Here is a 14,276-nt window from a genome sequence, read left to right on the forward strand (position 1 = left end):
TGGTCCTAAAATTTCTTGAAACGCCCGCTTTTCAAAGAAGGTGAATAACTAATTTGGTTGAGATCTCTAAAAATTATTTATAGAATTGTTGCTTAATAGTATGTCCTTTTGAATGAACATTCTCATAAATGACAAGCAACAGTATATGTTTAATGGCAATATGCCAATATCATAATTATTTTCATATAACCTAAAAGAGGCATAATTATATATGTTTAGATAATACAATTTGCCAACCATCCCATGTTCTCAACAGCTCAGTTTTGCATTTTGTTTTGTCGTCAGTTTATACAGTTGTTGTGACACTAGCTCATTTATGCATGTGACTTTCTTATCCTAGGATTAAAATACTCCATTATACAATTTATTTTTATAGTCATAAGGAACTTACACAATGATTAAACTATAGTGTAAATTCTTTGAACGATTAAGAATATTAATATGTTATAGATGTGCAGAAGGAATCGAGGATCATTTTTCAATATATATCTGTTTATATATATATTACATTTTCTGTTTAACAACCAGCAATGTCGCTTTGGCCGAGTGGTTAAGGCGTGTGCCTGCTAAGTACATGGGGTTTCCCCGCGAGAGTTCGAATCTCTCAGGCGACGAATTAGCATTTTTTTGCTTGGTGTAATTTTTTATTTTATGTATATATTTATATTCCTAATAATATTTTTTTATAAAATTGCATTGCTTTTAGTAAAAAAATTAACAAAAAAATTTCATAAAATTAGTATTCTCTTTTATTTGATATATAATATTAACTTTTTTTAATTTGTCTAAAATAAAATAGTACAATACATGAAAAAAAGAGTATTTACTTTATTGTTTGGGAACTTATTACTTGCTAGTGACACTAACATGGGCCAGTACACAAGATTGAGCAAAACCATATTGGTTCATTTCTTTGGTAGGTTAGGAGAAATTATAAGTTTTTCCTCCATCAATATGTATGTGATATGTTTTTTTTAATACGTTTAGCTATGAATACTGATTAAAACACTTTTACACTTCTTGATAATTTTTTGTTTTCTTAACCAATACTTTTAGGACATGTTAACATTTTTCTAATTTCAGTTTACAAGAACAGTTTAGTAAAACTCCTTTAATGTATTAGGTAGAGATCGATCAAGATTATAATTATTATACATAATTAATAATTTCTTGAAAAATATAAAATATATTATTTTAGGAACATATTTGTACTTGTGTCGTGTGGTCTCCTGTTGACTTACTAGGGTGCATCAGCAAAATTTTGAGTCAACATAAACTCTTCATACCTTTGTGCTCGAGCTTAAAGGGTTTTGTGTTGTGGTGGTCTCTTGTTGTCTGACCTAAAGAGCACATTGACAAAAATCTGAGTCAATGTAGACTCTTTGTACCTCTGTGCTTGAGCCTGAAGGGCTTTATATTGTGATGGTCTCTTGTTGGCCGACCATAAAGGTGCCTTGGCAAATTTCCAAATTGATATAAGACTCTTTGTACCTTCATGCTTAAGCTTTTAGGGCTTTGTACAATTACGGTCTCCCAATAGCCGATCCAAAAAGTGCCTTGACAAAATTCTAAGCAAATGTAGACTCTTCACACCTCCGTGCTCGAGCTTAAAGGGTTCTGTACTATGGTGGTATCCCATTGGTTGACCTGAAAGGTGCTCTCGGATAAATGATAAATGTTGTATGTTGAGAATGCCTTAAATTATATGTATGAGGACTCAGATAAGGGGCGATTCAATTGTCCACTCAGACAATTAATAGGACCACGCAATCCGCGAGATAGGCAAGATAACGACCATTAACACCAAAACTTACAAGTTCATAATAAGGCGCAATTTTATGGGATCATAACGTGGAGTGTGAAATTTATGTCTGTAGCACCACACTCTATATACAGGGACAAATAGGTATAGGAAGACAAGTTACACTTATTGAATATTCTAGGCCATGAGTAATACTAGATTCTTTTAGCATTGTATCATTAAGGGTGCTCTAACGATGATTCTCGATATCGAAATAGTACTGGAGTACATGGCTATGAATCATACTTACTCGGTATTTTGATTAATGATAAACTCTAAGCACTTCATTAATCCAAAATCTTCGCATTCTCATATTTATTCTCGCCTTCTATCATATTTAGGAGAGTCAATATATCCATAAAATAATATTAAATTGGTAAATATACATAGGAGTTTTTTTTTATACCGATAAATATATAGGAGTTAATCTACATATTTAGGAATTAACTTATTAGATGTTAATTTTACTTATTTTGGTGAAGAATATTAATTATCTTAGTAGAGGTTAGTGTAGTAAATTTATTGAGGTATGCTGAGTATTGTCTTAAAAGACTTATTCGCAGTATTTGTGAGACATTCCTATTATATATTGGGAGACTTGCATAGATACTTAAAATTTTGGATATATAATTAGTTAGTTTTAATATGTGGCTTGATCGGTATTTGTGAGTCTGATGTTCAATAATTGTGAATTTGTAATACGCCAAAGCTAATAAGGAGGATAAAATAATTCTAATGGCTAAAATATCAATTTTCTTCCTACTTGAATCTATAATACAATCTTGTTTACTTGGTGTTTGATTAGAGGAGAATGGAAGGAGAAGAGAGAAGGGAGAGAATTTTTATAATTGTTTTTTTGCTTGATTGAATTTTTATTCTAAAAAAAAGAGGGGAATGATTCGAATGAAAGAAACAAATTCTTCTTCATCCAATTTTAACCTAAAGAGAGATTTTAAAACATTTTTAGTATAATATCTAAAAATATTTTTTTTTTATTTTTAATTTTAAAATTATAAAACTCCAAAGATAAATTAGTTTTTAAAACTCATTTCCTCTTCTTGAGAGCTAAATAAAAAAAGAGTTACTCTCCTCTCAATTAAACAAAAATTTTAATCACTCTCTTACTTTCCTTTGATCTAAATAAGAGTTATAGAACTTTAAACCCATAACTCATATTTTAGAATGAATCTATGATACACTTTAATACTATTTTACTAATATGAATATTTCACTTGATGATGTGAAATCTCTAACAATCTGGTGACTTGTTTGGAATTTAAGCCTAGAATTCAATCTAAATTTTAGAGAATTCATAACTCTTGGGTCTTAAATCAAAGAGGCAATCAGAAAGAAAAAACTAAAAAACAATAACGCAGTCATCATACAATTCAATCTAAAATGGGGAGGTACAGAGACGATGTTACGGGATTAATGCCATTTTCCTAATTTGCTTAAACAGTTTCTTGTTCTCATAAATGTTTCTCTCCTATTCATTGTTCGAATATCAAGAGAATTAGTTAACTTGCCTCTTGAAGTGTATTTGAAAAATCGTTCACCTGTTAAATGGACTTTTTTTCTTTCACTTTCCAATAAGCAAATAATGTATTTGTTGATTGTAATTGCAAAACAAACACACCTGAAACATCAATTATTACAAAGAAGGCCCCACTTGTTGAAATGGCCTACACAACATGTAAGCAATTTTTTCCTATCATTATTGTCATTAATATAGCAATATGTAAGCAAGTTTTGACTTGCTATATAGTCTTATTTTGCTATCAAATTCATTTTCTATTACCGGGCATACTCTTAGGCATAAATGATGCTATTTGCGCATTTTTCTCATATTTTAAAATTTTATATGGGTTGAAATTTCATGAAATCAATCTTTTTTTTTTATTCAGTTGATGGAAACCAAATTCTGTAATAAAAGTATGGCAGTAGTAATGCACACAATACTCCCTTTCTTTGCCATGTTGCCTGCAGACTAATGTCATTTGCAGCAATATCATAGTTTATAGTTTATTATTCAAGAAAGGAGTTAAAACCTATTTAAATATAAATTTAATAACCCTTTTATAGTTATATAAAAAACAATTCTAAACTTATAAAACAGACTTTTAGTCTAACTATGAACACGATGTTAAAAAACTCAGTGCAGATAGTCTAATATAGTAAATAACATAAATTTTTAACGTTCAAGTACATCATTACTTTTCATTCACCCAGACATTCTAACTTGTTTAAATTAATTTTTAAATAAAAAATGCAAATACTTATTTAATGAATGGTAGGATGAAAAAGAATAGTATAAGATAAAATAAAATTTCTACACTATTGTTTAAATAACTCACGATAAATTAACTTCAAGTTTTTTTTTTTTTATCATTTAAAAATAGAAAGGTTGACAAGAAAACCACAAGATCATTTCATTCCATTTTATCTAAAAAGTCCAAAACTAAGGGAAAAATAAAGAGATTTAATAAATACATATTATAATAAATCTATTAAATCTCGATTTATTTTATAACCGATAATTAAAAATTAATTTCATTACTAAATAACTCACAATAAACTCTAATAATTGAATAATAACTTATTAGTTTGCTGTAATTAGAATATTTTGTGTTATACTAAGGTTAAAATTGAATTTGGATTAAGTTTTGTGTAGTTTTTTCTTAATCACAATCAAGATATTACCTAGAATTCAGGAGTGATAAAATGGATCGTGACTCAAGAATTAGCTCATTGGCCTACCAAAAATTAGTAGATTGGACTCTTCATTCCAACCTGTCAATCTTCAAATCAGTCATGTCATGCCCGTCAACCCATTGACAATTTTTTAGTGTAGTGCAGGTTAGTTCGCTAACTTGCATTTAGGCAAGGTGGACAAACATTTCTAACTTTTCAATGGTTGACCGACTCAGCCCAACTCGTTTTGTGTAGTTTTTTCTTAATCACAATCAAGATATTACCTAAAATTCAGGAGTGATAAAATGGATCGTGACTCAATAATTAGCTCATTGGCCTACCAAAAATTAGTAGATTGGACTCATCATTCCAACCTGTCAATCTTCAAATCCGTCATGTCATGCCCGTCAACCCATTGACAATTTTTTAGTGTAATGCAGGTTAGCTGGCTAACTTGCATTTAGGCAAGGTGAACAAACATTTCTAACTTTTCAATAGTGGACCGACTCAGCTCAATCCATTGTTGGTAGACCAATGGCGGGCCTGGCCAAAATGGATAGGAGTGACCCGTTTTACCACTCCTAATTGAGCCCGACTTGAACTATGGAAAGAATAATAATAAATTAATTGCGATGCAAGAAAACGGAACAAGATATTCAGATTTCGGAAAAATAATAATGAACCATTAATTTGCACCTCTCCTATTAAAAAAAAATTAAAAAAAAAGTTAGGTTAGGGAATATAATAACGATGAGGAAGCAAAATTGCATATGTTACAGTAATGTTACAGTAATAGTAACAGTAATAATCGGTTAACATGGGTCACACCAGCACCGCTTAACGGGTTTTTGAGTTTCGATCCTCACTCGCTCCTTTCTCTCTCTCTCGCGCGCGCTCTCTTTTTTCTTTCCATCTCACTTTCTCTGCGCATTTTCCTTTCGGAATCGGAGCTGAATCTGAATCTGAATCTCGTCGAACTCGAATTGTGTTGACGGATCCACGCGCGGCTGTAGAAGGGGGAGACGGCGGCGGATCTGACCGGAGATGGCGTTCTCCGGCATAAGAGGTCTCTCCGTCTTCATCGGCGACATCCGCAATTGCCAGAACAGTGAACAGGAGACGCTCCGCGTCGACAAGGAACTCGGAACATCCGAACGCGCTTCAAAACCGAGAAGGTTAGGGTTTCTCTCTCGCATTCGCGAATCGTGCGTTTGATCTTTCCCGCAATGTGCGACGCTGGAATGGAATTTGAGTTTCAGAGTTTGTGCGGTCCATGTGCGTCGTCGTTCGCGCTCGAAATTGTTGTTGGAGCTTGTTTTTCAATGTTCGAAACATGTATGTGTGCGAGACTTGAATAGGAAAGTCACTGTTCGGTGAACAATCACGTGTACGTATGTGTGTACTTGTGCGAGACAAGTGCACTCGTGTTAACTTGCGTTGGGCATTGTGGAGTTTGTACTGTTAGGTCCATGATTTGGTTGAATATTCACTTGTGTCTCTTTGGCTGTTTAATTCAACTTGATATGGAATGGCAAGTATTAATTATTTACTATAATAGTTTGTGTTTAGGTTATTTGGAATAAATTATTTACAACATATATCTTATTGCAAAAGCTTATGAAACTAGCTTATGAGATGTTCTTATGTTTTTTTTTTAATCATATTTCAATAAGTTCTCCGTGATAACTTATGAAAACAGCCTATGTATGAAAACAATTTAACCACATTTCCACTTCAATTATAAAGAGTATTTTTTAGTAGAAAACTTCTCAAAAGTGCTTCTAAGCTTATACCCAACCAGACTCTTATCCAAAAGTGTTTACATGATAAGTACTTATTTATTCAATAAGTGCTTAGTTAAGTTGTTTACTCAAAGGGACTCTTAGTGTAGTTAATGTTGACTGCTAGAATTGTTTGGTGAGCCTGTAAATGGTTCCTAAAACTCTGATTGAATTTTTTTTATTGATGATGTCTCTAAGTTGTTTACCCAAATGGACTCTTAGTTTAGTTAATGTTGGCTGCTAAAATTGTTTGAACTTGTAAATGGTTCCTAAAACTCTGATTGAAAATTTTTATTGGTGATGCCTCTAAGATTTTATTTGTCTGCCACTGCGCATGAGTTGTGTTGTTTTTGGTATACTAGAAGGTCAATGCCTTCTAGTTTCAGGAGATTCAGTTAAATGTTTTGCAAGTAGTAACAGTTAATTTCTGGGCTAACTTCAAGGGACCATACTAATTGCTGAATGCTGATTGATTACTTTTTCTCTAACTTTGGGGCTTTGTTCACATGGTGGGTGGGGATTGTGAAGTTTCATTTTGGAAACTGTTGGGCATTACTCTGACAAGACAGTTTTTTATCATTTGCAAGTAAGACTGCTTCTGATCTTTTAATTTTTTGTTGCAAATGAAAAAAATCTTCGTAACTATTATTACCCATCATTGCTTGCTGCAATCAAAACAACTTATGTTTACCAATTTTATCCTTTTTCATTCTGTATTTAGGGCTTGACACCATATGAGAAAAAGAACATGCGTGGAAAATGCTTTACGTATTTATGCTTGGCTCTGATGTGGATTTTGGTCACATGGAAGCTGTTTCTCTAATATCTGCTCCTAAGCATCCAGAAAAGCAGGTAAACTCTTATCCTTTCTTGACACCTCTCTATAACGACTTGTTGCTATCCTACCCCCAAATTCTTATGAGATCCAAATATATATTTGAGGTGAAGGAATTCTAATTTTGTGATAACTGACTACAGGTTGGGTACATAGGCACTTCATCTTTGATCAATGAAAATCACGACTTTCTGAGATTGGCAATAAATACAGGGTGCATAGTTATCATTGGTCGCAATGAAATGTTCCAGTGCCTGGCATTGACCATGGTATGCTAATGGAAAAATTGTCAACCTTTTCTTAGACCTGCTGTTGTCTTCATGTAATATCATTTATTATTTGTGCAGTACTACTGTCCCTCTCATAGTATCTTAATGTAAGCCCTAGAGAAAGGAGGACTTTTCCCTTTGTATATTGCCATATTCTATTTTTGCATCTGAACTGAAAACATTCACCTAGGAATATGGCCATGGAATGTGATGAATATTTCATTATAAACTGGCAAGTTTTTACTCTACAATTTTATTTATTTGCTATTATTGTCCCAACATATGTAATTTAAGGATCACACTTTGGAGAAGTTATCTGAATGTGATTGTATTTGAGATTTTTCAGATGCTAACATGTGCATTTTTTAAATTACAAAAGTTGACTAGTCTTGCTACTTTGTTATTCTTCCTTGAGAAATAAATTTACAGTTTACAACTGTTTGGGTAGATGATCTTTGCAAACTCATATAACTCTCGTTACTTTAATAACACCTCATTTGTGGTGTAATGTTCTCATTATATCCACAGACATGTAGGGATTTGTATGCATTTGGTTATTTCTGTAGCCAGTTGTTTCTACTATTCTTGACACAGATAGATGACTCTTTTATAGGGTGTGCATGGTGCATTTGGTGTCTGAAAGTTCTTTCTTTCTTTTGTCCATAGTTCACAATTGTACATCCTAGGGGAATGTGATTCACATCGAGGGGTCTGTAAGGGGCTGCAACTGGATCCCTATATGCCATAGTACCTGCTGAGAGCAGGCCATTTATGTGCAGGTTTTTTCATTGATTTAGGATCCATTTGATTTAAATTTTGGTAGAATTGAATTTGAAAAAATTGATTTGTATTTATGTATGATGTTTAAAACTGAATTGAGAAAAATTGATTTTTGATTGGTAAAGTAGATATGCTTTTGGAATATAAATAAGATAATCCAAAATCACACCCAGAATTCTACCCACTGCAGAATTGATTTTCTCTACCACAAAAATTAGCCAAACAAGCATGGGGTACTGTACAAACTACAAAAGCAATTTCCGCATCACCAATGGCTGTTTGGTGGCTATTAACTAAACTAGCACTTAAGTAGCAAAATAACAACTAGGAAGTTTCTGGCTTTACCCATTGTATCCCTATCAGCCATGGAAGGTTCCATTCCATTCAATTTTGTAGATTAGTAGTCACTAGGGCCATATATTTATGTATCACTTTCATTTTCTTCCGCACAAATAATTAAGATTCAGGATGGACCACATTGTTAATTTTTATGCCAAAACTTCTGTACTTGATTTAGTGTCTTCCCTTATAGACTCCATTTCTCCATTCAACACAAATTTTATGTATTGAAAAATAACAAATTTCACGTTTTGGATGTCTGGCCATTAGAGATATTGCTGAAAGGTTTCGTTCTTTGTGCTGAAGGATAGTGGTGTTCTATATGAGGATCCTCACGTTCAGGTTTTTTCTTCATTTTTCTCCAATATTATTGAAGCTTGGGTAGTTTTTATTATGATTTATACTGTATATGTGTATAGTTTACATAGAGAGTTCTCTACTATTGACCTTTTAAGTTAGGTTCGAGCTTATAGTTGATTTCTGGTGTTAGCTTTTTGTATATTTATGCATTTACAACAGATTGGAGTTTAAAGCAGAGTGTAGAGCTTATCATGGGTGTCTGGTTCTTTTCTTGGGGAACAAGAATACTTCTCCCTTTGTCCCTTGTTCACACTTTAATATTGCCTACTACTCATTTGAAGATGGAGCTCTCACTAGTACAACAAGGTCAGAAACCATTGTTACTGTGAACTATTGCTTTCTATTTTAATTTTTTTTTCCCTCTTTTGGTTCCATAGGTGCAATGCCCACTTGAAATCATTAATCTCCATCCAAGCAGGGATGTGGCTGTTCTTGACTTCTCCGACATGGTTGATAACAATATGGTACACAAATTCAAACCTGTGTTGTATGTTCCTAACATGACAAATCATGGGACTCTTTCCCTTTATCAGAGTCAATGCCCTACACAGAATGATGCGATCCTAACCAAGGATTGTGAAGAGTGGATCATTTCTGACAGTTTTGCCAAATCATATATTAAAATCAGCCTAAAATGAAAACGCAAAATGAGATTAGAAATGGATTGTAGAGGTCACAATCTTACCCTGATTGATGAGTCGAGGAAGATTCACTACAAAGGACTAAAAATCCTTGATAAAAATCAGATGTTCTTGAACAAGAACAAAGAAAGCAATGGCTTCAATTTCTAATTGATCAAAAGTCTCTTATAAGCCATAGGAATGCCTATTTATACATTGGGGTTTGGGGGTCTGAAATAGAGTTTAGGCATTCAAAGAAGACCCAAAGAAGTCCAAAAAACCAAAAGATGTGCAAAAGAATTCATAAAAATGCAAAAACATAACTAACTTGCAGACAGATTTGCATATGCCAAAAAAAAATATCTGGCTTGTGCACAAATTGGAGCGAAGCAAACTTTGCTTAAGCCAAGAAAATTTTCGCTTAGGCCAATTTTGGGTGAGAACACCCCTAAAAAATACTTATTACAAGCATCAAGTGCCAAAATCCTATTCTAATAATTGGCTCCAATTAATGAACCTTCCTTCTTATTCATCCATGGACCTTCTTTCAAACATTGAGCTTCATGTTGAGCTCTTTTTCCAATCTCATTGGCCCTTCGAGGTCTTCAAAGAAAATACTACAAGTATCTACATATCTGTCCTTCTTGAGAGAAATTTGCCCACGATTTTCAATAGAATAAGGAAAATTCTACCTTTATGGAGACTTGATCCCTTTGGAAGGTCAAATCTCATTATTTGTGTACTGATGTGTCCAACCTCCCGAATCAAATACAAGTATAAGGAAGTACATACTAAACCAATTGCCTGGATCAAATACAAATCTAATTAAACCATCAAACTTCATTAAATAAAATTCATCTCATAGAATTTAAATTTTCCAACATCCATCTATCACTACACTTAAGCACATCATACCTCATGTTATTCTCAAAGAAATGTCTATGCATCACTATACTTCACCATGAGTTCCTCTAATTAATGAATCATGCAAAGATTTTGGTTCACAAAATTTAACATCTTTAAACACATGCTTTTTATGCCTACAAAACTCATCATTTTCGATTTTCTCCATAAACAACACACATAAACTCATCATGATCATATAATTGCAAATGATGTGTGTTATTCTCAAATCTCAAGAACTTTGTATCATGACCTAAAACAAGATTATGCAAATCATATGCGTTGTGCAAATTATAAGTATCATGCAAATCAATAATTAACACATGTTGCATATTAATCAAAACATTAGATTTAGAGAAGACATGTTCAAAATCCTCTTCTCATTGGTTGTCTTGCTTCTCATATGTAACCACATCTTCTCCAAATTGTGTTGTCCATTAATCATTTATGTACAATTCTTCCTTAGGTGTCAAAACAAAGGAAGTTACATTGCTAGGAGGACAAGCAAATCTACAATGAGAATTGAGTCCATCTTTCAATTTTGAAGAAAAAATTAAAGTATTGCATTCCTCCTTGGAAGACTCCTTTTCATCTCCTTTTACTATAGGGTCATTACTTCCAAACAAGGCATTAGAATATAAAGTTTTGCATTCCTTTTGTGGAAGCTCGCCGGCAAATTCCTTTATAAGAGAGTCATCATAACCAAACAAAGGCTTAGTATAAAAATAAAAGTATTTTTCCTCATGTTCACTTTCTTTTTCTCTCAACTTTCTTCCTCATTTCTTTTTTTCCTCAACTCTTTCTCTAATTTCCTTTTCTTTTGTTTCCCCCTCTTGAGTATTTCTTTTCATCTTTTATCCATATATGTCAATTTTTAAAAGACAAATAATAAAGCTCAAGAACAAAGTATACTACTCAAAGGATTTTAATGAGCAACTAAGAAGGCTTAGAATTTAGACAAAGAATATTTGACAATACTTTCAACTATTGGATTCATACTTCCGCAACAAATCAATTTAGAACAACAATTATATGTAGTGAAATTTCAATGATCAAAACTTGAGAGAGGACTTTGATATCTTTCAAATTTCTTCTTTTCAATGATCAATTTAAGATTTCTCACTTTTATTTGGAAAAGCATAATAACTCACCAAACGAAAATGAGTTTTGACAATTCAACTCCGAGAATTGAGCTCTGATTACAAAACAATGCAATCCTAACCAAGGATTGTGAAGAACCGATCATTTTTGACAGTTTATCAAAATCACAAATCAGAATTAGCAAAAAGTGAAAACATGGAATGAGATTAGGAATTGACTAGAGACACCACAATCTTAACAAGATTGATGAGTTGAGGAAAGATTTGCCACAAATGATTGAAAATCCCTGATAAAAATCAGAAGTTCTTGCCTCTCTCTCTCTCTCTCTATATATATATACATATATATATATATATATATATATATATATATAGGAGGGATTCGTTTACTCCAGGAATAAGGCTACTTAGACTTACTCTGTTCAATAACTCATACTCTATATCAAATCTCAACGATCCAACCATTGAATTTAAAGTTCTTAATGCACAAATCAAATATGCAAATTTTTAAAAAATTTGAAAACCATCTAATACTTTGTTTTATGCTTATCTGTCAATTTAAATTAATGAAATAAATATCAAATGATTTTCAAATTTTTTAAAAATTTGCAGATTTAATTTGTGTATTAAGAACTTTAAATTTAATGGTTGAATCATTGAGATTTGATATAGAACATGAATTATTGAACAGAGTAAGACTTACTCCTGAAGTAAATGGATCATTCTTCATATATATATATATATATATAGATAGATAGATTCATATACAATGTGAGTTTGAAATACAGTCCAAACACTCAAAGGAGACCAAAAAGTGTGCAAAAGAATTAAAAAATACAAAAAATTTAATTAACTCGTAGATAGATTCGCCTAAGCCAAAAAAAGTCTTGCCTCAGTGACAATTGGAGAGAATTAAAGTAGGCTTCAGCCAAGAAAATTTTCCCTAAAGTGAAGCAAACTTGGCTTAAACCATATTTTTCACTTAAGCCAATTTTTGAAATTTTGCATAAGCAAAAATTTGATCAATAACACCCCCAAAAATACTTGTTACAAGCATCAAGTGCCAAAATCCTATTCTAATAATTGGCTCCAAGTAATGAACCTTCTTTCTTGGTCATCCATGGATTTTCTTTCAGACATTGGACTTCTTGTCGAGTTTTTTTCCAATCTCATTGGCCCTCTGAGGCCCTTCAAAGACAATCCTAAAAGAATCTTTTTGTCCATCCTCAGTTAGCCATGCTAAGCATGTATCATTTAACATGTACTGCAACTGCATAAAATTTATATGTAAAGAGCTTGGCCCATTACAACTTTATTTTGCATTAAAGCAAATTATCTTGAGAGTGGTCTCATGAAGTCCCTTATGTAATCTGAAACCTTTATCACGTTGATTTTGCTTGAAGGTTCAATTTGTGATTCTGTGCAGTGTTAGCTTTTATGGAAATGAGTTCTTGTATATTAAACTGATCTTTGTTGCTGAGGAAATTGAAATATCACATATAAGATTGTATATAAGATTTTAGTTTTTTGACAGGCAACAATTGTGAACCTGTGGATTCACCATTTGACCGCATGAACATCTGTGTCCTTTCATACATCAATACCAAACTTCCAGCTGGTCCTAAACAAGTTTCAACTACACATGTATCTGCTGAAGAGTTTTTCCCTAAATGAAGATCACTTTCTGGACCACCTTTGAAGCTCCAAGTGGTATGTATTGTGTATTTAAATTTGTATACTTGCCTATTCAGTTATATATGAATTTTGAGTGAGTTAATTCAATTTTGCAATTTATGGTGATCTGTTTAGATAAACTTGTTCCTTAGTTACCTTTTAACTATATGCATATGGCCAAGTCCTTTTTCACTTTTGTTTATTTCCCTGTTAATTTTTTATCACCTGTTTATTTATTTCGTTTTTTTTTCCCTGCTATCGATCAACCTTAGGACCCCAATCCAAACAATCTTGTTGCGAGTACCCCATTCTATTCAAAAAGTACAAGCGCGATATGCTTACTAAGTTTTAAGTTAGACTACATTTCTTTGCGGTTCCTGCTTGAGGTTTAATTTACAATTCTTGAAATAATGTTGTATGAAAATAAGGCAAATCTGCTCGCTCGAGATCACAAATGATCATTCATAATGATACGCATTTATCATTGAAACGTGCTTTCAACATTTTAAATTAAATGGTGTGTTAAGATAAGAATTGAAACTGGATCCTGCAGACAGTTCCAGCTGCAAATGACAGTTGCTTCGGGATACCCAACAATAATAACGTTCGAGTATGTAATTTATCAAATTATGAGCCTTTATAGATAAATTGTATACTGATTTGCAGGTTGAAAGAGTTCATCAAGGAGCTAGTAGTCGACATCCACACACAGCTACGCAAAAGCCTCAAAAACTACAAATGTTAGTTAACAATTGCGAATTTATGGGTGTGGAAGGAATGACGGAATGGATGGTGAGTAGAGTTTGAAATTTATGGGCCGATCGATTTTCTGCGCAAAGTGGTGCCCCTTAACTCCAATTTAATATCATTTGGCGAGGGTTCAATTTTCTTATAATTTTACCCTTACCTCTTACTGGATCATTCGTTGTTGCTCTTGAAAAAGTCTCGTATAGAGAAAATTGTAAACAATAATAAATGGGGGAGTGTTGTACATATCTTTTGCCTTCAAAATGCTAAGTCAATTTGTTGCAGAAAACGTAGCGTTTGCAGTGAAATTATATAATATCCAGAAGGAGAACCCGGGTAAAAAAAACACGAACCCAAGTAATACGGGCCCTCCGTT

General features: G+C 32.8%; 1 protein-coding gene and 1 non-coding gene across 20 annotated transcripts; both read left to right on the forward strand.

The window, feature by feature from the left end:
- Positions 1–532: 532 nt before the first annotated feature.
- TRNAS-GCU (transfer RNA serine (anticodon GCU)) lies at positions 533–614 on the forward strand. The gene has a single exon. It is a non-coding gene; the product is annotated as a tRNA-Ser (tRNA).
- A 4,637-nt stretch (positions 615–5,251) lies between these two features.
- LOC109798280 (AP-2 complex subunit alpha-1) lies at positions 5,252–14,148 on the forward strand. Of its 19 annotated transcripts, XM_083061985.1 has the most exons (11): positions 5,252–5,879; positions 6,802–6,859; positions 6,995–7,125; positions 7,252–7,377; positions 8,044–8,156; positions 8,767–8,838; positions 9,016–9,162; positions 9,234–9,320; positions 10,846–10,937; positions 13,014–13,189; positions 13,820–14,148. In XM_083061985.1, exons 6-9 carry the CDS (start codon positions 8,819–8,821, stop codon positions 10,922–10,924), a joined length of 333 nt encoding a protein of 110 aa, XP_082918111.1. In that variant the 5' UTR covers positions 5,252–5,879; positions 6,802–6,859; positions 6,995–7,125; positions 7,252–7,377; positions 8,044–8,156; positions 8,767–8,818; the 3' UTR covers positions 10,925–10,937; positions 13,014–13,189; positions 13,820–14,148. The 19 variants fall into 19 exon arrangements, 16 of the variants coding, with proteins under 16 accessions (XP_082918111.1, XP_082918123.1, XP_082918113.1 ...); XM_083061997.1 differs by having other exon boundaries at positions 8,044–8,838; positions 9,275–9,320; XM_083061987.1 differs by lacking the exon at positions 8,044–8,156.
- The last annotated feature ends 128 nt before the right edge of the window (positions 14,149–14,276 follow it).

The sequence above is a fragment of the Cajanus cajan genome, chromosome 8, assembly GCF_000230855.2.
Source record: "Cajanus cajan strain Asha chromosome 8, NIPB_CcT2T_4, whole genome shotgun sequence".
Classification (NCBI taxonomy): Eukaryota; Viridiplantae; Streptophyta; class Magnoliopsida; order Fabales; family Fabaceae; genus Cajanus; species Cajanus cajan.

What these genes read in the sequence shown, in the direction of transcription:
- LOC109798280 (XM_083061985.1), top strand. Translation starts at nt 8,819, where the DNA reads ATGAGGATCCTCACGTTCAG. An exon ending in ATGAGGATCCTCACGTTCAG is followed by an intron (nt 8,839 to 9,015) that starts GTTTTTTCTTCA and finishes CATTTACAACAG; the next exon opens with ATTGGAGTTTAAAGCAGAGT. An exon ending in ACATGGTTGATAACAATATG is followed by an intron (nt 9,321 to 10,845) that starts GTACACAAATTC and finishes ATTCTTCCTTAG; the next exon opens with GTGTCAAAACAAAGGAAGTT.